Source organism: Cupressus sempervirens, chromosome 4 (genome assembly GCF_028749045.1).
Source record: "Cupressus sempervirens isolate cs-2001-9-10 chromosome 4, ASM2874904v1, whole genome shotgun sequence".
NCBI lineage: Eukaryota > Viridiplantae > Streptophyta > Pinopsida > Cupressales > Cupressaceae > Cupressus > Cupressus sempervirens.
This window is the reverse complement of record NC_143121.1, coordinates 707,765,541-707,790,052: the sequence shown is the minus strand read 5'-3', so window position 1 is coordinate 707,790,052 and position 24,512 is coordinate 707,765,541. Positions and strand designations below refer to the sequence as shown.

At 35.5% G+C, this 24,512-nt stretch overlaps 1 protein-coding gene across 4 annotated transcripts in view; it reads right to left on the bottom strand.

The window, feature by feature from the left end:
- Positions 1-4,349: 4,349 nt before the first annotated feature.
- Positions 4,350-24,512, bottom strand: part of AGL26 (tRNA (cytidine(34)-2'-O)-methyltransferase) — an 87,308-nt gene continuing 67,145 nt past the window's right edge. For all 4 annotated transcript variants that reach the window (XM_089826599.1, XM_089826600.1, XM_089826598.1 and 1 more), the window contains one exon: positions 4,350-4,875. In XM_089826599.1, coding sequence (XP_089682725.1) covers positions 4,615-4,875 — 261 coding nt within the window. In that variant the 3' untranslated portion in view covers positions 4,350-4,614. The remainder of the gene's footprint in view (positions 4,876-24,512) is intronic.

Genomic DNA, 24,512 nt, shown 5'->3' with positions numbered 1-24,512 from the left:
CTTATGTGATTGTGGTTGGGTTGCTATCTCCATGACCACAATGAGGTGGGCCTAAGGGTTCCACATAGTTGGGAGGTTTTGCTACATATACCATTGTTGGGGATCAGTGTATAGAGGACAATCTTCTTCCAGCTTCAGGATTGGAGCTTGATGCTTACTTGGATCCTTTGGTGTCACTAGAGTATGTTACTTGTGGTTTATGTTTTTCCTTGATGCATTTGTATATCATCTTTATTTGATGTATTATCATGTATATGGATTAGAGATGTATCTTGTAGAATAGCATGTTAGATGTATTTAATTTTTATTGATGTTATCGAGTGTCTATTCCACGAGATGGATGTATCTGGTACTCCCTGGTGTAGAGGTTTATTTTACCCATTTGTTTAGATTAGCACCTTGTAGGAAATAGGGATGTTTAATCATACCTTAAGAAGTCATAAAATTGTACGATGAAACAAGGAGCCCATATTTTATCGCACATAATAGAGAGTTGTATTGCACGACTCTTAGAGTTTTATCATGTGATACAAGAGGTCATTGTACTCAGCCTAGAGTTGCATCGCATGGCTAATTTCCAATTTATCACATGGCTTCTAGAGTCTTATCATACTATGTTGATAGACTAATATTGTACGTCAAACAATGGACATTTCCCGACTTGTATGTAGAATGCCTTTCAAGAGTTCTTTTTTCCCAATTTGATACAAATCGCCTTTCAAGGTGTTTTGGGGCCGCATTAGGATGTTTTTGTATTGTTTAATGTTTTAAACTAGAAAATGAACTTGTATGGCTTAATCACTTAGGAACTTGTGTTTGAGCTTTAAAATGATATTGTATCAAATGTTAGCATAATTAATGCAACAAACATTGTATGGTTAGTTCACATAGATGGAAATGTACGCATTGATAAGAATTGAACACTTGGGGATCTTTGGTTGGTCGGTTTGTCTTCCATTGTGATCTTATGAATGTTGAATGCATGCTATTATGTATTTCTTAACAAAAAAATTATGTCACTCTATATTTAGCCTTGTTTCCAAGGATCTTCGAGTAGAGCATTACAATAAATATAATCAAATCCAATACACAACCAATCATCGGGCAAGTCATATATAAGATACAACATATGCATCTTTGTGACTGGTATGAGTAGTATTATCTATTTTAATTATACATAATAATAAACTTAAATATCAAGATCATTATCCTAAATTAAAACATACATGCTCAAACTAGTTAGTATTCCTAAGTTCGAGAAGAAGAGAAAAGATGCAATAATGGAGAAGCTTGTGTAAATCTATCTAATCGATCATTCCCAAGATAGGGTAGAGATTAGCAACCTCACTTGCAAAAAAGTCCAAGAAAGACTTAAGGTCTTGGATATATAAAAACCTCGAGGGAACAACTGAGTTTGGTGTCCAAGCAACTTATTGCATATCAACATTCTCATAGTTTAGAATAATAACCAAGATGGCATGGTCTTCTCAATTCATATATAGTTTTACTAATTCACCTATGGTTGTTATCTTTATAGCATGAATTAAGTTAGTATAATTCAATTCAAGTATATTAAACATATGTTCATTTATGCATAGATAGTTGAACTTGCTTGGGGAGATTACATAATGAGTAGGTCTTAAATATATATTAGGTAATATATGTGTATGCACGTGTGCATGTGCACTTGCACATATGTATCTACACACACATACCTATTGTGAATATCATTTTAAGGATATTCATTGAACATGATAGTGTTTGGAATCTCTTGGAGATATAGTGTTGGACAATGTTACCCTGTGCCAATAGTTCATTCTATTTCTAGATTTATTAGAAATTGGGGTAACTTGGTCTAAAAGTGTCTCTTGTGTGGTGTGCAATATATATTCTACATTGTATTAGTGGAATTATTATATGTGGATCTTATTTGATTATCTCTTGCTTCTGAAAAGTAATGACTGGAACTCTCAATTTAGAAGACATGGAGATATTCCACACATATATCATCTACATTGAACCAAATCAAAGGTGCTTAATAAAACACTAATATAATACGTAAATGAAATATAATATTTAGACTTTATATTGTTATATGATAAATCATGGCAGCCCTTACATCACCTGAAAAGGAAAAAGTATTAAATTTAGAAATAAAAATAAATAATGAAACAATATATAATGCCATATGGCAAGGGAGTTCATAAGGCATATCTAAGACAAGTGAAAAGTAAGAAATATAAAAAATGGAAACCAAACATAATCAAAAGATCTAATTGTTAGAACACTAGGCACGCCTAAACCACAACTAGTGAAGAGCACTTGCATGGTTCCTAGGTTCAAGTACTAATTGATTTATAAAAAAATAAAATAGTATAAAATCAAACTTAGGCCCAAACTCATAAATGCACTTGATGATTCAATGTTGGCAAAAAAACAAGCCACACAATGGATCATAAATGGATTGGTAGCTCAAGTGACAAAGTGTTCCAATTGCCAAGCATAGTCATCAGAATGTCCTAGGTTCTTTTCATAGATAGTCTAGAGAAAACAATAGCAATAATGTTCAGCTATTACAAATAATGTCCAGCAATATCATTTGAGAGGAGGTAATCATGTAGGCATCTTACACAATTTTAGGGAAGTGTGTAACAACTTGGGCAACAAAAATGCATCTTCCTTAACATCAAAAGTACAAATTCTATATAGTGTAAAAAACACATGAAATAAATACATAGCCTTGTGTCATTAACTTCTTTATGATCTTTGTTTGAAACTCAAAGCTCTACCTTGCTCTAAAGTAATGGATTTTGCTACTAACCTACTACATATTCCACAATAGTTTTTTCGTGAGATGTTTTTTTCAATTGCTTGTTATAGTCTATGAAACAAAATATTGTGGCGATGTGCTCATAGATTAATCAATGACATTTATATAACCACCCAACAAATCATATGCATATGGTATGTCATATCTAGATTCAATCCATCCAAAAAAAGCTAAGATAGACAATGACAGATTAATTGTGTCATGCACCTTGAGATACAATATTAAAGGCATATAGGTGAATGTTAATGCCTACATATGGCACACATCCCTTATTATATTGGATCAAGTGGACAACTAGTATAATTAATTATATCAGGTTATGAGTAGGTTTTCCTTTAGGATTATTATACCCCTCCATTATATTATGAGGTATGTATGTAGGTGGTAAAAATCATGATTTTAAGGATATGCATTGAAAATGATATTGTCCTTGGAATCTCTTGGAGATATAGCACATGGAATCGTTTCTTTCATAAGGAGCAATGGACAATGTTACCCTATGTCAATAGTTTATCCTATTTCAACATTTATTGGAAATTAGGGTATCTTGGTCTACAAACATCTCGTGTGGTATGTGGTCTATATTCTACATTGTATTAGTGCAATTATTATATGTGGATCTTATCAAATTGTCTCTTGTTTCCAAAAAGTAATGACTTGAACTCTCAATTTCAGAAGACATGGAGATATTTGACGCATATATCATCTATATAGAACCAAATACAAGGTGCTTAATAGAATGCCAATGTCAAATGTAAACAAAATTTAATATATAGACTTCACATTGTTATATGATAAAACGTGGCAGCCCTTATGTCACATGAAGAAAAATAAATAATGAAAGGTCATATAATGCACTATGGCAAAGAGAGTTCATAAGGCATATCCAAGGCAAGTCAAAAGTAAGAAAGGAAACTAAAAATAATGAAAAGATGTGATTGTTAGAACACATGACACACTGAAACCACAAAGGTTCTGGTACTGAAGAGCGCTTGCATGGTTGCTAGATTCAAGTCCTAGCTGATTTATAGAAAAATAAGATAGTATCAAAGTCAAACTAGGACCCGAACCCATAAATACTGGAAATTGATGAGTCAAAGTTTGAAGAAAACAAGCCACACTATGGACCATAAATGGGCCAGCGGCTTAAGTCGCAGGGTGCCTGAGATGCCAGGCATAGTAATCAGAACGTCCTAGGTTCTTTTCCTAGATAGTCTATGGAAAACAACATCAATAGTGTTCAACTATTACAAAGAATGTCCATCAATATCACTTGAGAGGTGGTAATCATCTAGGCATCTTACACAATTTCAGGTAAGTGTGTAACAGCCTTTAGCAACAAAGGTGCATCTTCCTTAACATCAGATGTACAAATTCTGTCTGGTGTAAAACACATGTGAGATAAATACATAGCCTTGTGTCATTAAGTTATTTATGATCTTTGTTTGACACTCAAAGCTCTACCTTGCTCTAAAGTAATGGAATTTTCTACTACCCCTACTACAGATTCCACAGATAATAATTCTGTAAGGACTAGGTTTTGGATTTAATTTAGCATCTTTAATGTTTGTATCACAAAGGAAGGAAATGGGATAACATAGTATTCGAGAATTATAAGTAAATTAAGAAAGCTACTGCTGTTTATTCAAGCAAAGGAAATGCGATGAAGGACTTCATTTTAAAAAAAATTGTATTGCTCATGATTAACCAAGACCTAAAAGCCTGACAGATCCTCTCCTAAATCATCCACAGTTTTCTGCATGTCTACAAATCATTTGAAGTCATCACTCTGTCATGGATTCCCTTTCAATAGGCATGCTAGACAAATCACCAAACTGTTCATATCTAAGTTGTCTTGAAGCTTCATAAACAGCAATTCCCACACTAACTGAAAGATTTAAACATCGCACATAGGTCTCCAAGATTGGGATTCGAACAGTTCCACCACCATATGTTTCATTTGTACAGTCATTCAAAACCTCTGTAGACAAGCCGGAAGTTTCTGAGCCAAAAATAAGCCAATCTCCAGGTTTGTAAACTATATCCTGGAGATTCACACAATCCAAAAATATTGTAGCTTAGTTTTGGAAAGTGTACACATGCATTATAAATGCTATTCTGGAACTTCGAATTATCAGACAAGAAGATAAAAGAAAAGAGGATGATTGAATGCACTATGTGATGCTCATAACATAAAAATTAGACTAGGCCAAATATATAAAAATAATGAAGACCAATAAGCAGCAATATTCATAAATAATACAAAGTTTAAACCTCCAAAAACCCCATACAAAATGTATACTGCAACAGAGAGGTTATTGTGTATTAGCAAGTTTTTTCTCTATGAAATGAAAAATTAAGGCATCAGATATTCAATACAGCAACAGAGGTATCTTCTAGTAGAATCAATAAACACCTAAGTACTCATAACTTTTTGGTCTTTTACATTGCTGTTTCATTTTCTTCTGAACTGTGCAATTACCTACAATTTATTTAATTTTGTCCATGCTGCGTAGGGCTTCGTAATAAATTTCAAAGATCAAGCTAATACAAAATACACTAGTCTGGGAGTATAATGACCTTTATTCTTTAGCTGTTATGATCAGGAAATAAAATAAAATGCATATATTCAAAAGGAAAAAATATATAACAATAAATAATACAAAATATTCATTCAATTAGGAAAACCCTCGGAAGAGACATTACAAGGGTCCTTTAAAACAATTTGCTTCCAAAATGCAATCAAATGAATCTAGCAGTTCAAAAGAGACTAGACTTTGGACATGTTATTTTTGTTGCCTTAAATTCTAAGAAAACATTGTAGAGTTAATAGACTTCTCCTTCACATCCCAAATAAAGGCATTGAGCCGTGGGCCAAGTTGTCTCTTAAACAAAGGCCAAAAACAAAGATATTGTTTCATTGTAATGATAAGCATAAAAAACTGTTTACTAGTATGCTAATGAGGGTTACTGATACTTCCAAACAGTCAAAAGTTCCTCTCTTTCTGTCCAATGCAACAAAGATTTAAGAGAGATTTAGGGTAAACATGTTGAGATATTTATCATTCAAATGAGAGATGAGATAGAAAATACCATTGAAAATTATTCTTCAATGGTTTTCCATTCCATGTTGCTCACTCTCCTATTATACTTTGTAAGGAGGTCGTAGCTAAGATTATAAGAGTTTGGACTTTCACATGTGCCAAAGAGAAAAATGAAACTAAAAACCATGACCTTGACAAAGAATTTCTCCAACATTAATATTTTTACAGAGAGATGAAGGCTACACAAATCACAAATGGATGCAAATTGTTATGGATGGGTCCATAATCATTAGGCATCATCCATTCATCAATATTACCATGACATCCATAAAGGGCCTTTACTTCCTTGGACTTGATGATTGATCGGGCCTCAGGGCACTACATGAAAGCAAATTAGCATTTCACATCCTCAGATTTCGGTGAGATGAATGGCCCTAAGAATATGGTGTAGTTTGTCAAACGTGCAGCCCATGTGTGCAGAGTAACAAGTTAATTGAGGTTGCCTACAAATATATGACTTGTCATGTGCATGCCATGAATAATACACTCAAGAACATGAAGTAAATAGACTACATCAAACTAGTAATTCTTGATGTGAGAGCTGAGCAAATGTTTATCTACAACCACCACACATTATGTATAGTTGTGCTATTTTGGGCCTTCATCGAGAAGGAATTTCTCAAACCTGCAAAAACCAAGTATGTATCACACTCATTCTCTTCAAGAGGATGCTCATGTTGCATGAGGTATGCAGACTGATGGTTACAACATCAGTGGAATCAGTAGCCCAAATCTATGCCAGGGCAAGGGAAAAGGATGAAGAAATGAAGACAAGTAATTTTAGGAGTTATGCTAAATGCATTTTCCACATCACATTTCTTATTTTTACAGTGATCAAATATGGGGGCAAATGCTCCAAACTTTGGAGAGATGTATGAGTGTATTGACAACTTGGTTAGCCAAATCAATGTCACTGCACAAGCAAAAAATGCCAGCTTGTAGTTCTGTAATGAACAGATTTGGCCTATCATTCAAGGAAGGTGGGAAAAACTCAACACTGTCTTGCGCATGGCTATCTATGCATTGAACATACCATGGTACATGCAAAGCCCTGGCAAAGTTTCCCCTATGGGAAATGCTAGAGGCAAAATAAGCTTTATTAAAGCAATTCAAAAGATGTATGTTGTTGACGATTCCCCCAGCATTCAAATGGAGTGCACTAAATTTGCCATACTTAGGGGATATCCAAAAAAGACAAAGTAGGATATGGAGACTGTGGTGGACTACGTGTGAGCAGCATTCATTGACAACCACAGTAGTCATTCACCTCTTGTCACAAGTGTCTAGTTCGTTTATTATTGAAAGGAATTCGTCTAAAAGTGACTTTATCCACTTTATCTAAATCAACAAGTGTACTCTAAAGAGGAAAAGAAACGAGTGATTTATAATTAAAGATTTGAAGCACTTAGGTATTGGATAAATTGTATCTCAAATGTAATCATTGTTACCATTTTTTATCACTATGCAAAATTGGGTAGAAATGTTGACCAGTCTTTTCTCTAGGGTGGTAACCATTTTTCACGTCATTATATTTGATTCATTAAATGCCATGCAAGTTAGAGGGGTGCGTAAAAAGCCATGCATTTATTTCATATCCCTAAGTTTCTAGTCATACTGCCTTGTTATATATCTTTCCTCTAATATGTCTTAAGTTGCGACCGGGCAATCAATACATGGTGGTTGTCGCAGCTTCACAAGGGTGAAGAATGCAGTTACAGCTTATGTGGCCACGGTGCGAAACAGTCATCAAGCGGTTAAATCCATGTTCGCATGGTCGCACGGAGTCGAGCTAACCAGGGAGTAAAGATGGTGACGTTGCGAAAGCTTTGTTCACACAGTCGCAGGTGGTTAACTATAATCATGCGTTAAGATAGCAATACAGCGATTGCCTTGATTGCTCAATCGCAAGGTTAAAGATCCAGTTAAATTTTAAGTTGCAACAATGCGTTGAGGATGAAATAGTCAATCTAACAGCCAGTCGCCCGATTGCAAGATTGAATGCTAAGGTCAAGATATAAGTTGCGAAGTAGCGATTCGTATCTTATTGCAAGGTCACCTGGGTTAAAGTTGATCTGAGGTAAAGGCGGCAATAATGCGATTCTTCCTTGGTCGCATGGTCGCAAGGTTAAAAGCTTAATCCCGAGTTATGATTGCAAAGGCGCGAAAGAGTGACACCTGTCTTATGGGCCCCGTTGTGTTATAAGGAGAACGGATGCATTTTCCCAGTCGTCAGATCTTCCCAGATCGACAGTGGGCGTATGCCCGCATTTTGAAGTTGATCGCGGTTTAAGGAAAGCGTAGATACACCTGCATGACACATGTACCAATGGGCCCGTTTTTCAATAGCAGTTCATATGCCTTGTCGCATGTTCGCAATGGGTTAATTGTAACCAGAGGTTGAGGTTTCGATGCAACAATGCCTTTGTTGCTTGGTCGAAAGGGTTAATGTTGAGTTATGTTTTCAAGTTGCAACTAAGCGATCAAAAGATAGATGCACCTTTGTCACATGTCGTGTGGAGTTTACTTTAACCCTGGGTTTATTGTGCGAAGCAGCAAAAGGTAATGGATCGCATGATCACACTGGGTTTAGGTCAACCTTGGGTTAACGCAACAAAAGGGCGACTGCTTTGTTGCATGTCCACAAGGTTTAATGGTTGAGTTAAGATATAAGTTGCGAACTTGCAATCTCATACCATTTCAGTCAACAGTCAACATTCAAGCCTGGTGCAGTGCCACAACTAGAATCCAACCGTCAAAGAATAAGTTGTGAGGTTGTGACGCAGTCAATTTTTCCACTTGTCACATGATCACGGTCAAAAATGATGTTAAGGGCTTAACTGTGGTGATAGAGCGACTAAGTTGTGATTGTAGCATCGAGAGATCGGGGGGTCAAAGTTTGAAGTTGACTTTTCAACTATTATATGCGATCTCACTGGGCAGTCAATTAAGAATTCAACCAAAGGTGACAAGAAATGATAGGTTCAAGTTGCAGAGCTGAAACAAGAAAATGAGGATCTAATCCTGGATAAAGCAGAGTTGAGAGATCGAAAGGAAGGATCAGATATTTCGAACGGCCCTAGGGAAGAAATGGACGTGATAGGAGCAATTGAAGATGTCATGGCCCTACCAGCTGATGCAGTTGAGGAATTTCATGATGAAAGGCAAAGGCAAACAAAATCAATTGAAGAACTCCTGCAGAAAGTACCACCTAGCATTTTTCATGATCTTCCTGGTTTTAACCGAACACAGAGAATGTAGAATGTAAATGTAAAATGTAACTTTCTAAAATATCTCTGATTCTTCCAATAGTTTTTTGACATGTGCCCATCCCATCTGAAGCTTGTTACAATCCTTCTCTTTATAAGGATTTCCAAGATGTGGAAAGGGGGTAACTAGAATTTTGAAGTTTTGATGAGATATAGTATTGTCGAGATTTCTTAAGAATCCTTCATGCTTTCTCTGCAGATTACTTTAATTTACAGTCAGCCTGGAGGGATGTTGTAGAACTACCTTTGAAGCCTAAATAAAGGAATAGTTCAGAAGTCCTTTTTGTGTGTCTGTTGCTCAAATTACAGATATGATTAACTTTTGTGATTTATTATGAATCCTTGAATCTGTGTCTTAGTTTTATTTGCAAGTAGAGTTTTTGGATGTGTTCATACAAGTTGTAAGTCATGAATTTGTGCTTTATCTCAAACAGCTAACTGTGAATGTTAGCATTCCCCTTAATATCTTGTCTGAAGTGCTCTCCTACTTACGAAATACTTATGTATGAGTTTCATGTGATCAATATTGTGCTTATCTCAACTATTTAGAAGTGTTTCATCGTGTCATTCCAGCAATATCCTCGTATTAATGTTTGGTGCATCACCCCTTTTACTTTCAGCATTTACTTTCAAGCAATCCTTCTATCCCTTTCCCCCTCAAGTTTAATTTCAGTTTGAAGAAGTAAATAGGTGAACATATAAGGAACCGGCCTATAATCCGGAGATTCACTCCTAACCTTCGTACACTCACTACCTAGGAGTGTTTCCATGTTGCTCGAAGTGATTGAATCCTAGAATTGTAGTTTTCAGTCGAGGCGCAACTTTTAGAGATAACAATCATCATATTGAAATCTTGAATATAATAATTTATCGGCATTCAGCATTTTATATACATTGTGGTTAGTATTTTATAGTTATAGTTGTTATTTCTTATACATTTTTATAACCAATTTTTCAAGTACTAAATTTTCAGCACCATCCCCCTATTCTCCCCAAATTTAGCTCATTGATCTTCTTATTCCCAAGATATCCCATCCCTCATCCCTAAAAGGCTAAAACTCTATGGAACGTTGAAGGAAAGTGAGTTAAAGATAAATCTTTTGTAATAACTCCCAACTGGTTATGGACTTGTCTAACTCCAATTTTCCTAACTATTCAATTGTTTGACATTTTGTCAAACACTTTGCCAGCGAACTTTGATATTACTGTGATAAAGCCTATGATAATTTGGCATTTAAACATGAAATGAAGATACTGAAATGAAATAGAAAATTCTGATCACAATACAACTAAATTCAAATTGGATGCAATGTATAAATTCCCAACTACAATACTAACTGCTGAATTAGAGCAACTCATCTACAAATTTGTTATTCTCTTTCCAATTTACATAAGCAAATGAATTTAGAAGTAATCGAACAGCAACACTGGTCACTAAGCAAATCGCAGCCTTCATGTAATCCAAATGCTGGTCCAAATAATTAATGCAAACCCTGCATAATCCAAACGCAGCCCAGGAAGGATAGTCGCAGGCCCTAAACTTGTAGCCGCAGCCCCTCAAAAACACTCGCACTTGCTTGTAGGCTGATGGCAAAAGGATGCAGATTGTATAAGGGTGGTCTCCAGGCACATACAACCCTCAACGCTGCCTCAATGATGCACAACAACTCAATTGGGAACACAAGCACTTTCCAGCTATTAAATGCAGGTAGAATACAATCACAACTTGTTAAATTCCACCAAGACCAAAAACTCCAACTTCTCATAAACAGTACGCTGTAGTAGAGAAGTGAACAGTCACCATTAACTTCTTCAAACCACAGTGAACACAGCTACAGGAAGACAATAATAATTCTCAGAATTATAACCCTTATAATTCAACAAGGGCACATAAATCAAAACCTCAGAATATGTCACCAAGACAACAAAATCAAATAAATATTCAATCCGATGCTTTTCCCATCAAATGGGCTCATATTTATAATCTCCAAATGGCACAAAGTTTTCCAAATGCAACTTCACTTAAGAAGCTTCCTCAACACAACATTAAAATATAAAAAAGTGTCATATAATATAATTATTAATTACTTTTGGCGCTCAAAATTTATCTTTTCCACCATAACATAATATTCTGACACACAAGGCCATTGTTTCTTGTGCCCACGACTTAAAACTTTTCATTTTTGGTTCTAACGAGCTATGATATTGAAGTGACCAACATACAACACCAACAAAAATAGCAACTTGACATATTTAGACAAATAATAATAATAATTCACCTGCCTTGCAAAAACAATTGAAGAAGCATCAAAATTGAAAGCTAACAACACCAAAGTGATCCTAAGAAGAAAGACGATGAATGAACCTAACGAGGTGACATATTATAAATAGACGCTCCCTCCAAGATTCTTGGAGCCCAAACCAGAAGCCCAAAATAAAAACTAAGAGCAACACTCAACTCTTCTAACTCAACTGAGCTCATCGGAACCAATAATTTGACTTATTATAATTAGTAAGTCACTCAAACGGAGCCAAAACACACCATAGGTTGCTAGAAAGCCTATAACCCCACGACTGAGACCCTCAAATCCCACTGTTAGCTCACGAGAGTTGCAATGGTGAACTAACCAAGCCAACCATAAGAGCGTACTTAAAATGGGAACATTACAGTCCTCCCTCCCTAAGATTGTTTGTCCCAAAGCAATCACGGAGCAAAACGAACATCACAGTCCACCCGAATCTCAAGGGTAGAATTGTGTACTATCCCTACAATGTGCAAGAAACTCTTGTAGTCTCGATACCCAAATAATGGATATCAATGACAAAATCATCTGGAAACTGACTGTAAGCGCTGATGTCGGTAACAACTCATCAAAACTCAATCCAACTGAAATACCAACTCTGTCAACATCTGAGTCCCTATCAAATTGACACTCACCCAACTGCGGTGTGAAGATGATAACAACCTGTTGAGTGTCAGTTTTGTACCACTACATAACATATTAGCAATTGAATATTTGATACTAAGTATCAAACACTCAACCCTCTCTTGAAAAGTAATCACTCATGTAGAATATGAGGATACTCCAAAGTTCCTTGTACCTGTGGATACTAACTCAGTTTTAATGATGTCATTTGCTGGTTAATCATGTAGGCTTGCTGGTTAATAACTTGGTGGTGCTTCGCTTGCTTGACGTGTTCTTTTCTCCTTGATCACTTTCACTCTCGACTACTCCTACCACTAAATGCTTATTGCTCTACTACTACTCCTATGGATGGAGAAATTAGGAAATGAATGGGGATCTAACCAAATGAAAGCTTGCCAGCGGCGCTACCTCCATTGGTGCGATGATTCTAAGGGATACTCTTAGGATTTTCACTCTGACACCTATCTTCCAACCCAACTTGAAGTACAAGCAGAAAGATGATATGCAAGTAGAACTTAGGAGCGATTGGACTAGATTAGCACACAAGGCTTCCTAACAAGCCGCTAGTATGCTAGTGGCCTAGTATATAGGTCCCTATCAAACATTCACTAACATCACCATACAATTAGCCGTCTACTTCTACTCTAACAACATGAAATGAAATCCTACTTTAATTTGAGAGATGAGAAGAACCATGCAATACAGCAAAATGATCATGTATATCCACCATGCAAGCCACAACAATGAATAGAGAACAATTTTGATAGTATTTTGGCAACAATTCTCCAACATAACTCCCTCACAAATGAGAGCAAAATGGCCTTATATAGAGGCTCCAAATTTCAATGAATGGCCGATATTAAAGAGGCAAAATCAAGGGCCAAGATTATATCTTATAAACCCTAATTAGGGTTACCATTATTCAACCAATTACATGAGGGCACCAACTTTGTGGGCTAGTGAGAATAATTTGTCAACCAATGAGAACATAGGACACTTGGCATGATTTGATTCCATGCACATGAAAGTGCCACCTCATCAACCTTATCTTATAAATTTATTCAATCCTTGAGATAAGGTGAAGCCTTGGATGCTTGAGCTTGTCCTTAGAAATTTTCTCATCACCACTCGAACTTGCTTGTACTTGATGTCCTGACCCTAAAAGGATGAGCTCTTCATGCACTTGGGGTAATCTTGCTTTGGCCTCGATGGCTTCCCTGGATATGAACTTCTTTGCAACTTGAGACCCTTGCTCTTGGCCACTACCTTGAAATCGAACTTAACCTCCCCCATTATCCTTGCCTTCCTTAACCTTCCTAGTCTTCCAACCTTCCCATTCGAATCCAACCAAGCTAGCTTGCACGAATAGCCAAGCCTTGCCTAGCTTCAAATATTTTCAAATCTCTTCTACTAATCTGCTCTTTCTTGAAATTGTTGGGCTTCTTGAATCTCAATCTTTAATCAAATTTTCCCTTCACCCGATTTCATTCTTCACCAAAGCTCGTACTTCAACCTTTGCCAACTTGCAATCAAATAGAAGGGCTAGGACCCCATGTGGAATTGCTTCTAGTTTTGCACTGCCCTAAGTTGTAATTCTAGATTTTCACTTATAATTCTAGCCCAATCAAATTTGCCCTTTCAATTTACAATTTCATCAATAGAGTAATACATCCAATTCTCGAATTGCATACCTTGTGAGATGCCCATGACCTAGTTGAGCAGCACAATGAGGTCGAAATACTCTGATTTGAAGTCTGATCGAGTGAACCTTGATGCCTTGGTGACTCCCTTCTTGCCTTCATGTACCCAATTCTGTTTTAGGAGAGTGAAGTAGGCATCTTGATTATCCTGGTGGAACTTGGCAGCCTGATCCAACATTTGTCTCTCAATTGTATCATGTTTATAGTGCCATTGTTGGTGTCACAAACTTGCTTCAATTTCGAGAAGTTGGTCTTTGACATCATGTCTTCCTTGTCTTTTTTTGGTATACGTTCCTCTTAGGTTCTTGCTTGCACTAACATCTACCATCCTAAACACTTATTTTTGCACCTTCGTTTTAAGTGATATGGACTACCCTTATCGATCTCCAACCTTCTTTCTATCGATGGATTCTAACTTATTTCTACCTCGCCAAGTCCTATCACTACACTTATCAATCTCCAATCTTCAACCTAGGGGTGTGACTACCACTTATTTGTTTCATTTTCAGATCTGATCCTTTGGCGTCAATTCAGTCTTCATAAGACAGCAAAATCCATCACATTCGAGCACCTTCATTTTGGGCAATTTGCATGTGCATGTTAAGGTTTTATTGGCGGCAACTTCTAGGGCATTTTGGACAGAATTTGGATAGTATTTTGGAGGTCTAATTTATATCATTTATGACAAATTTGAGGACCTGATTTGACAAGTTTTATTGCAGCACTTCATGCCCTAGCTGGGTCATAACCAAACTCTAGCAATTTTCATTGACATCTTCTACTATTGGCAACTTTTTTGAAGGATATTGAAAGCAGATTTGAGGACATTGTTTTGTGCCCTAGATCAAGCATTTCAATGACAATTTCCAGAATTTGATCAAGTCTGATTTGGACAACATAAGGGCAGATTTTCACACATTTTGGTGCCCTAGACAAGGAGTTTTAATAAGCATTTTCAGTATTTGCATAAGATGGACAGAATTCCAAGGTCTTATTTCACTTGCCATAACTTCACATTCTTTCTTGGAGGACTAAATTTTCACATGCCAAAAAAATTTCCGAAGGTGTTCTTTGTTGGTAGAAGGACGAACTTCATTCTGTGTTTAGAGGCCTCTCTAAGGGCAAGGTTGTCTCTCTCTTGTTCTTGCTTGGTTTCGTTCCTCTTCTCTTGCTTGTACTTTTTATCCACCACTTCATCATCCCATTGAAAGGTTGGAGTTGGGAGATATAAGTCTAGGTCTCATGATAGGTCACTTGGAGAGGCAGAAATAAGCTAGACCACCCTAAGTATTGGAGAGGGAGTCATAAGTGTAGTCCATCCTAAGGCAAGCACAAAGAGGCAAAAATAAGTGGTAGTCCCACCCCTAGGTTGAAGATTGGAGATTGATAAGTGTAGTGATAGGACTTGGCAAGGCAAAAATAAGTTAGAATCCATTGATAGAAAGAAGGTTGGAGATCAATAAGGGTGGTCCATATCACTAAGAACGAGGGGGCAGAAATAAGTGTTTAGGATGGTACATGTTAGTGCAAGAAAGAACCCAAGAGGAACGTATACCAAAAAAAGACAAGGAAGACACAACCATAAGTACCTAAATTACTATCACCAACTCCAACCTCTGATAAACTGCCCTAGGTGTGTGGATACTGCAAGCAATCTAACTTGCAACTATTGATCCCATCTACAAAAAGATGGTGCTAAGCCATCCCATAATGGATGGTATGAAATTGGAGCCAACCCAGACTGACGTGAAACCAAATCCTCTACCTGTGGGTCAAAAGAGAAGTGATGAGCACTCCTAACAATGTAATGCCAATAAAAACTCCCAATCTCTATCAAGGGCTCATCAATATCAAACTGGGAATCAGGAGACTACTCCAATCTCTAAATCTGAAGTATTGGTTCGGCAGGATCCTAGGAAACCCTCTCAGCAAACCGAACCGCAAAATCCATGTTGAGAAGCATGGTAGCCAAGGTCTCTACAATCTTCCCCACCAATCACCGTATAGCACGAGAGCCCCAAATGAGAGTACCCTTAAATACTCTCTATGAATCCTCCTACAAATCCGAGCTCTCAAGCGAATACTCTATGAATGACTCAATATAGTAGAAATTATATGTGGAAGCATTAACTAGCTCCCCTGCGACCCACAACTGATCCCTATGAAAATGTGGCAGTGCCAACTGTCTAATGCTACTTGTTGTATAAAATGAACAAATCGATTCACTTCTGGTAGAAGAAAGCAAATCACCATGAGAGCTTGTCTACATTAATGTTCTCACCTCCTTTGTACCTACTGCACCCAAATCTTGGACCAATGTGACTGCCACATCATCACATCCCTCATCCCCAACCATAGAAGAAAACTCACTACCAACCACCACAATGTGTAGCTGAATTAGATCCGGGCCTAGTGTGGACCAAGCACGCTCCAACTCCACGATAACCTCATCCAACTGTGACTGTGCTCTTGAAGAGACAACTGAGTACACTGAAGAGAGTCCACAGTCACCTCCAGCTCCTAGGTGAGCTCTACCAACTCCTCCTCTTTCCCTAACAATGTCTCGTAATAGGTGCTAACCCACTCCATAAGGCAATCCCTATCAGCAACTAATTGTGAGTAATTATCCTTCAAGACCCTGATAACCTCTCAAAGCACATGAATCTCTGTTAGGGAAAGACTACTATCACCATGCTCATCTGACATAAGAGTGCTCTAACAGGATGTAGCCAGCATGTAACAGATAGCATCATAATGCTGAAGAACTGAAGAAATGTCACTATCACTCACCTTCAACTGACTAGTCACATGATGCCTTTATAACCCTTGCCACCTATGTAAGCTCTATCTCACAAACTACAATATGATAGGAAACTAAATCAAAACTGCTCACCACAAGATCACTCAATGCATGTGTGCTAAAGTCCTCGCACACATCTACAATCGAGGTACAACTACTCAGTACCTCAACTGATAGCTCCATTGAAGAAGCAAAAACCCTCGCTGTATCACACTCCTCACATGACTTTACTTCCTCCTCAACAGAAAGTCCCTATAAATCCTGATCTTGGGATCCCTCCAAAACCTCCTCGGAGCCATCACCCAATATCTAACAAGGAATATCATATCCAGTGCAACTCATAGCATCATCCAACAAATCATCAGAGGTGTCCATACTTTCTATCCACATCTCCTAATAGATGCTCAACTGCCATCACCTGACACGACTCAACTTTAGGCTATGAATCAATAATGCTAGAACGTGAACTCACATCTATTGGCTCTATCGTAACACCCAAACCACCAACATCACAGTTGGGTGACTCCATACATGCATCAATCCCACTTGCGGAAGCAGCTATCTCCTGCACTAGAGCAACACTATGACAACTGACATATAAATCGCCAATAACAAGCCCCTTCTCGGGAGAGTTTGAACAATCAGCAATAACTACTGCCCCAATAACACCTGCACTATGTAATGCCTTCCCCTACTTGACTTTTCTGATTTGTTTTGACCGGATTCTTTTAGGCATGTGCTATGATTATGTTCAATGATGATATATATGTACATGTATTGACTTTCAGTTATTGAATGATGTTAGTTAGATGAATGATTTTTATGCAATTTCTATAGATACTTACCCCATATTTGCATGTGTATGATGTGCGTGTATGTTTTCTTTATGTTTGACATTTCTGATGTGGTTAAGGAAGGGAGTCATAGTCGCCTGCTAGTCGGAATCTACACGATGAATCACTTCCTGCCATTGACTATTTAGTTTAGAATATTGTGTTTGTACATGCGTGGATTTTATGCAGATTGCAAGTACCAGGTATTGAATTCCCTGAATTGCCAGGATGAGCGTACCCTATCACAGTATTTCAATGGTATAATTGGAGAGATAACTCTTGAGTCCAAATCCTAAACCATAAGCCAATTGTCCTAGAAAGTAGGACAAGTATCTGAGTTAGTTTACCCGTCTGAATTCGTCAAGTGACATGAATTCGTGATTTTAACCTTGGAATTTGATTTTTGTCCTATGTTTTTAGTTGAGTTGTCGTATTTGATTTTGTGGGTCTGTTGTGATTTTCTGATTATAATTAAATCAAATTAAAAGATAATTTAATGATTTAATTTAATGAAAATTTTATAAAGAAATTTAATATTCAATTATATTTAATTAATTGAGAAATTAATTAAATAAAAGAATTAAATTGAAAGATTTTATTAAAGTTCTATGTTGACATATTTATATTTAATTAATTTAATGATAATTATTTAGGAGTTTTATTTTAATAATAAAGTCTAAATAATGTTATTAATTAAGTTAATAAATATGTTATTAAAAATGTCTCGTGAATTACTTAAATAAATGAATAAAATTTAAAGATAAAGTTATAACTCTAATTTTGGCATATTTATAATTTTTTAATTTAATAATAATTTATTTAAGATTTTTTTTTTTAAAATTAATAAACTCAAAATAATATTATTAGTTAAATTAATAAATATGATATTTAAAACGTCTCATGATTAATTGAAGTGAGAAAGAAAGTTAATTTAATAAAGATATTTTAATTTAAATTGCTTAAAGTTGTTGCATGAAAATTGTATATAGAAAATTCAATATTTAATTATATTAAATTAATTGAAAAATTAATTAAATAAAAGAATTAAATTTAAAAGATTAAATTAAAGTTCTAATTTTAGCATATTTATATTTATTTTATTTAATAATTATTATTTAAGAGTTTTAATTTAATAATTATTATTTAAGAGTTTTATTTTAATAATAAGCTCTAAATAATATTATTAGTTGACTAATAAATATTATTTGATTAAAAAAAATATATGTGAATATGTGAATATTTGATTAATTAAAAATTAATTAAATTTATGCTTTAAATAAAAAGTCTAAAATTAGAGGTCTAAATTTATAAAATTGGTTAAAAAAAGAGTAGAATATGATGTTATTTAATTAATTAAATATGTACTTCAGTTTAAAATATTTATTTTAAAAGTCTAATTTAAGAAATTGGATAAAAATAGAATTAAAATATTAAAAGATTAAAGATTTAATATTGTTTTATTATGATTATTTAATTAATAATTATTAAATTAGAGTTGCATTTAAATAATGAGTTTTAATTATTCTTATTAATTTAAATAATAAACTATGCTTTAAATAGTGCTTACACTAATTAATAAAGTGGAGGAAAAGAAAATATAAAAGAATAATTTAATTAAAAAGTCTTTTAAATGTGCATGAAAGAATTAAATTTAAAAGATTTGATTAAAGTTCTAATTTAGGCGTATTTATATTTATTTAATTTAATAATAATTTATTTAGGAGTTTTATTTTTAATAAACTCTAAATAATATTATTAGTTAAATTAATAAATATTATATTAAAAACGTCGCATGATTTAATAAGGGAGAGAAAACTTTAATTTAATAAAGTTTATTTTAATAAAATTGCATGAAGTGTGTGCATGAAAATTAAAATATAGTAATTTAAGACAAAGGGTTTTTGCATGATTGCATGATCAAAGCCTTCATTTGGGGGAAAAACTCTTTATTAAGGAAATTAGAGCTTATTTCTAGATACACAGGTTTGGAGGAGCCAATTTTCGAAAAGAGGGTTTTCGAAGGAAAAGGAAGATTCTTGTGTGTTTGTACGTTCATTGTTTTAGTATCAGATCCAAGTAGGATCTTGTGGGTTTGTGCAATAGTTGCTCGTTCTTCGAATTCTTGTCTTCTTCATGTTTGTCGTGTTTCTGTTTTCTGAAGTTCTTTGGGTTGAAACTATTGTTTGAGAAAATTGATTTCCATTATAGAATTGTCTGTAATTTAATCTAAAAATTTTGGTAAATATTGAACTTTAGGGTTTTCAAAACCTAATGAATTATGAAATTCACTTTTTTATGCACTTTATGTAATGTGTGAATTACTAGTGTTGGGGTTTTTGGGTTTGATTTAGCTTTGGCCAGTCAGGATGTTTACCAGAGGCTCGGGAGTTCTATTTTGTGATGTCATGATGTTTTGATCTCAATCTTTTATACTTAACCGCGATAATGTGTCTAGTATCCTCCATGAGATGTTTTGATGCATTGATTGTTATTGTTTTCCAGTGTTCTTGTGTGAAACTGAGGTGAATGGTGTGACCTATCTAATATAACCTTTGAGTCTTCGATCAGTTATATTTGGACAGTCGCTTTTATAAGACTAAGGTGTTCGTATAATTTGTTCTTGGTAATGTCATGTTATGACATGGATTGGTTTATGTATACTTGATTTTGGGATTAGTCCTGTTAGGATGATCGTATTGGTGGAATCTATGATTATGATCAGTGTTTTTCAATACTTGTCAGTTGCTTGTTTAAGAATTGATGTATGGGATGTGGTCTTTTCTGATCTTTTGATTTTACTAAGCTTAGGGTAGGTTATTTGTATGTTAAGTTGGGAAGTGGCTTGCAATGGAAGCCGGAGTCTAAAGTGGATGCCAGGGTAACCCATTGTAGGTTATTTAATAAGTGATAACATTTCATTAAATGGGTTTAAAATGAATTAACAAGATATTGGTATCACAAAAAGTCACTAAGGGGCTGGAAGATTAAAAGACTAGCTAGGTAACCTTAGAGTTGACTCATTAGTATGTCTTGTCAGTACGAAAGGATACTAGTGCCGCATAGAGTCACTAGGGGGGCGGAGGATTAAAAGACTAGCCAAGTAACCCTAGAGTTGGTTCGTGCAATAACACTTGCCCACTTGCATAGTAGATTTCCTACGTGTTTGTGTTGCCTCTGGGTTTAGTTGATACTTGTGCCTTGGTACCCTTTGAGATAGTTTGCTTTCAGGTGATTCCTTGAACCTAGATGTTGGTTTTAGACTTTTGAGTTGGTTATCCTGTTTGGGACTTGAGACTATCTCCTCAGCGCGATGAAGTGGGCCTTTTTGGGTTCCATGAGGTTGGGTGGTAGTGTTTTTTCTTATACCATTGAGATCTGACTATCAGATGCTGCTACTAGATGTGTTTGTGCAGATGTTCTTTTCTATCTGTACTTGCATTTCTGTGATGGATGGTTGTACCATTGTATTGTATTTGATTTCATAAGATCTTAAGAGATGATGTAATTTATTTCATGATCTATATTATTTCATACCCTGTGACCTGTACAGTGGATGATTGTGCATTCTGTCTATTGCCAACTGGCATCATATATAATTGTATGGATTCATAATAGTATGTTATTATTTGATGTGGATTTATTATATATTAGATTTATTATTAATTAAACTTAAATGTGATTCAACATCATGGGACCCTTCAGAATTGTAATATGCTTTATGGTATGTGTTTATGTGAATGTTAATTGCTTCCCATGTGTTATAACTGTTGTTGTTAAGTTATTATATTTAACTTTAAAATATATATATATATATATATATATATATATTTGCTAAACTTAGTGAAACTTTGGGTTAACTTCTTTTGGGTCACATGGCAAGGCATTACACACTATCGACAACAACTCTGGAATCATCAACCCATTGAAGCTCAGTGTTGCTATCCACCAATGGCACTCGCACATCTACATGTCTCTGTGTGAAAAGTTCATCATCAAAACTACGGATAGGACTAGTGGGTGCCGTACTGAACACAAGAACATCTTCCTTCTGGAGGCCAACTGGGTTGAACTCAAGCCTTCTTCCTTGCATCCTCGGTGTTGGTCTCCTAAAAACAGAAACCATGTACCTCGCTGCCCTATCAACCGTCTCTTGATCCGATAGTCTCTCCTCCAATCTCTGCTAATGAAGCTTAAGTTTCTCCACACTCTCTCGAGGCATTTATTTTCCTGCTATCTTTCTCACTACTCTGTCAGCTCCCGGAACTACTAGGCCTCTTATATCAGTCCATAGCTGGAAAAAGCTAGAGTGTTGGTCACTCCCAAAACAACAACTCTAAAATAATAATAAAAATCCTACCCCGCATGATGGTAGGAAACTGCTCTGATACCACTGTAATAACCCCCAACCGATTATGAACTTGTCTAACTCCAATTTTCCTAACTATTCAATTGTTTGACATTTTGTCAAACACTTGCCAACGAACTTTGATATTACTATGATAAAGCCTATGAAAGTTTGACATTTAAACATGAAATGAAGATATTGAAATGAAATAGAAAATTCTGATCACCACACAACTAAATTCAAAGTGGATGCAGCTTATAAATTCCCAACTACAATACTGACTGCTGAAAGAGAGCAACTAATCTGCAAATTTGTTATTCTCATTCCAATTTACATAAGCAAATGAACCTGGAAGTAATCAAACAGCAACATTGGTCACTAAGCAAATCGCAGCCTTCATGTAATCCAAATGCAGGTCCAAATAATTAATGCAGACCTTGCATAATTCAAATGCAGCCCAAGAAGGATAGCTGCAGGCCTGAATTTATGAAACACAAGCCCTAAACTTGTAGCCGCAGCCCCTCAAAAACACCTGCACTTGCCTGTAGGCTGATGGTAAATGGATGCAGATCGTATAAGGGTAGTCTTCAAGCACATACAACCCTCAACACTGTCTCTAATGATGCACAACAGCCCAATTGTGAACACAATCACCTTCCAGCTATTAAACGGAGGTAGAATATAATCACAACAACTTGTTAAATTCTACCAAGACCAAAAACTCCAACTTCTCATAAACCATACGCCATAGTAGAGAAGTGAACAGTCACCATTAACTTCTTTCAACCATAGTGAACACAACTACAGGAAGACAATAATAATTCTCAGAATTATAACCATTATACTTCAGCAAAGGCACATAAATCAAAACCTCAAAGTATGTCACCAAGATAACAAAAGCAAATAAATATTCAATCAAATGCTTTTCCCATCAAATGGGCTCATATTTATAATCTCCAAATGGCACAAAGTTTCCCAAATGTAACTTCACTTGAGCTTTGTAAAATCCCAAGTAATTTGCTAATGGAAAAACAATCTGATCTTGCTGTATGCAGAAAATAATTTAATAATTAATATGAAAAAATTGAAATATCATTCCCTTTGTTTGACAGTGTCAGACCAATTTACTGGTAATCAGATTCTTTCCAAACAGTTACAAATATAAGAAGGATGCAAGTGTAAAAGATTACACCAATCTAGAGCAATTTTATTTCATTAAACTAATACAGAGCCCTTTTTTTAACAAATGATGCATCTACATAAAGTTATTGATGATACCTTTACAGACTGTAAATAGCAGCCATCCAAGTTTCTTCTATGCAGTGGTATAGACTCGAACCAACCAAGGCTCTATTCGTTTTGGTTTCTAAAGGGATGCCTACCATCTCTCATCTATTAGAATGCAGTTTCCATGAACAGAATAAGCTATTGTGTGATAATGATGCCCGATAATTTATTATTTCTTCCTTCTCGAAGATGGAATCTCTGTCTCCTCCTATATCTGACGCCCTCTTTTGCCGTATAAGACAAGTGCAATGTCCCACAATTCCTTCAGATGTAGATCACTTTTACTCATCAGCGTTCAACCAATTCTGGGTTTGATTCTTCAAACATAAGATAATCTTTAGATGGCTTCAATTATATATGATGCTATTTTCTTCCACATCGAATACGTGCCACCAATCACCATAACCTTCAATCTTCTGGAAATTTGTCTTCTCTGTCGTAAGGAGTGAATGTTTAGCTATTCTTCAGACGGAATACTAACAACTTCCTTGGCATTTCTCCACTAGGTCAGCCTCGGTCTAACGAAAGGAGAGTTTTAATCATCTATTCATTTGAATACCAAAAATGATTCAATTCTCAATCTTTCGTGCTCTCTTCAATGTTGATCCAAGAGACATTGCCTTCTTTATATAAACAAAGGAAATCCCGTAAAACTACCAACTGATTTAGTTGGATATTTCACATAAAAAGCTTATTATAATATAAACTTAATAAACTTAAGAATGATTTATTATTAATTATTATATATTAGTCCAATGGATTTGTGAATTGAAACTAATATAAAGTAATTAATGTTTATTTTGCCTTTTCAACTTTCAAAAGGAAAGTCTTCCTGGAGGAATATTACAAGCTTCCTCAACACAACATTAAAATATAAAAAAGTGTCATATAATATAATTATTAATTACTTTTGGCTCCCAAAAATGACCTTTTTCCACCATAACATAATATTTTGACACACAAAGCCATTGTTTCTTGTGTCTGCAATTTAACAAATTTCATCCTGGTTCTAACGAGCTATGATACTGAGGTGACCAACATACAACACCAACGAAAATAGCAACCTCAACACATTTAGATGAATAATAATAATAATTCACCTATCTTGTGAAAACAACTGAAGAAGAATCAAAATCTAAATCTAAAAACACCGAAGTGATCCCGATGAAGAAAGACAGTGAGTAAACCTGACGGGGTGACTTACTATAAATAGATGCTTCCTTCAAGGTTCTTGGAGCACAAACCAGAAGCCCGAAATAAAAACTAAGAGCATCACTCAACTCTTCTAACTCAACTAAGCTCATCAAAACCAACTATTTGACTTACTATAAATAGAAAGTCCCTCAAACGGAGCCAAAACACACCATAGGTTGTTGGAAAGCCTATAACCCCACAACTGAGACCCTCAAATCCCATTGTC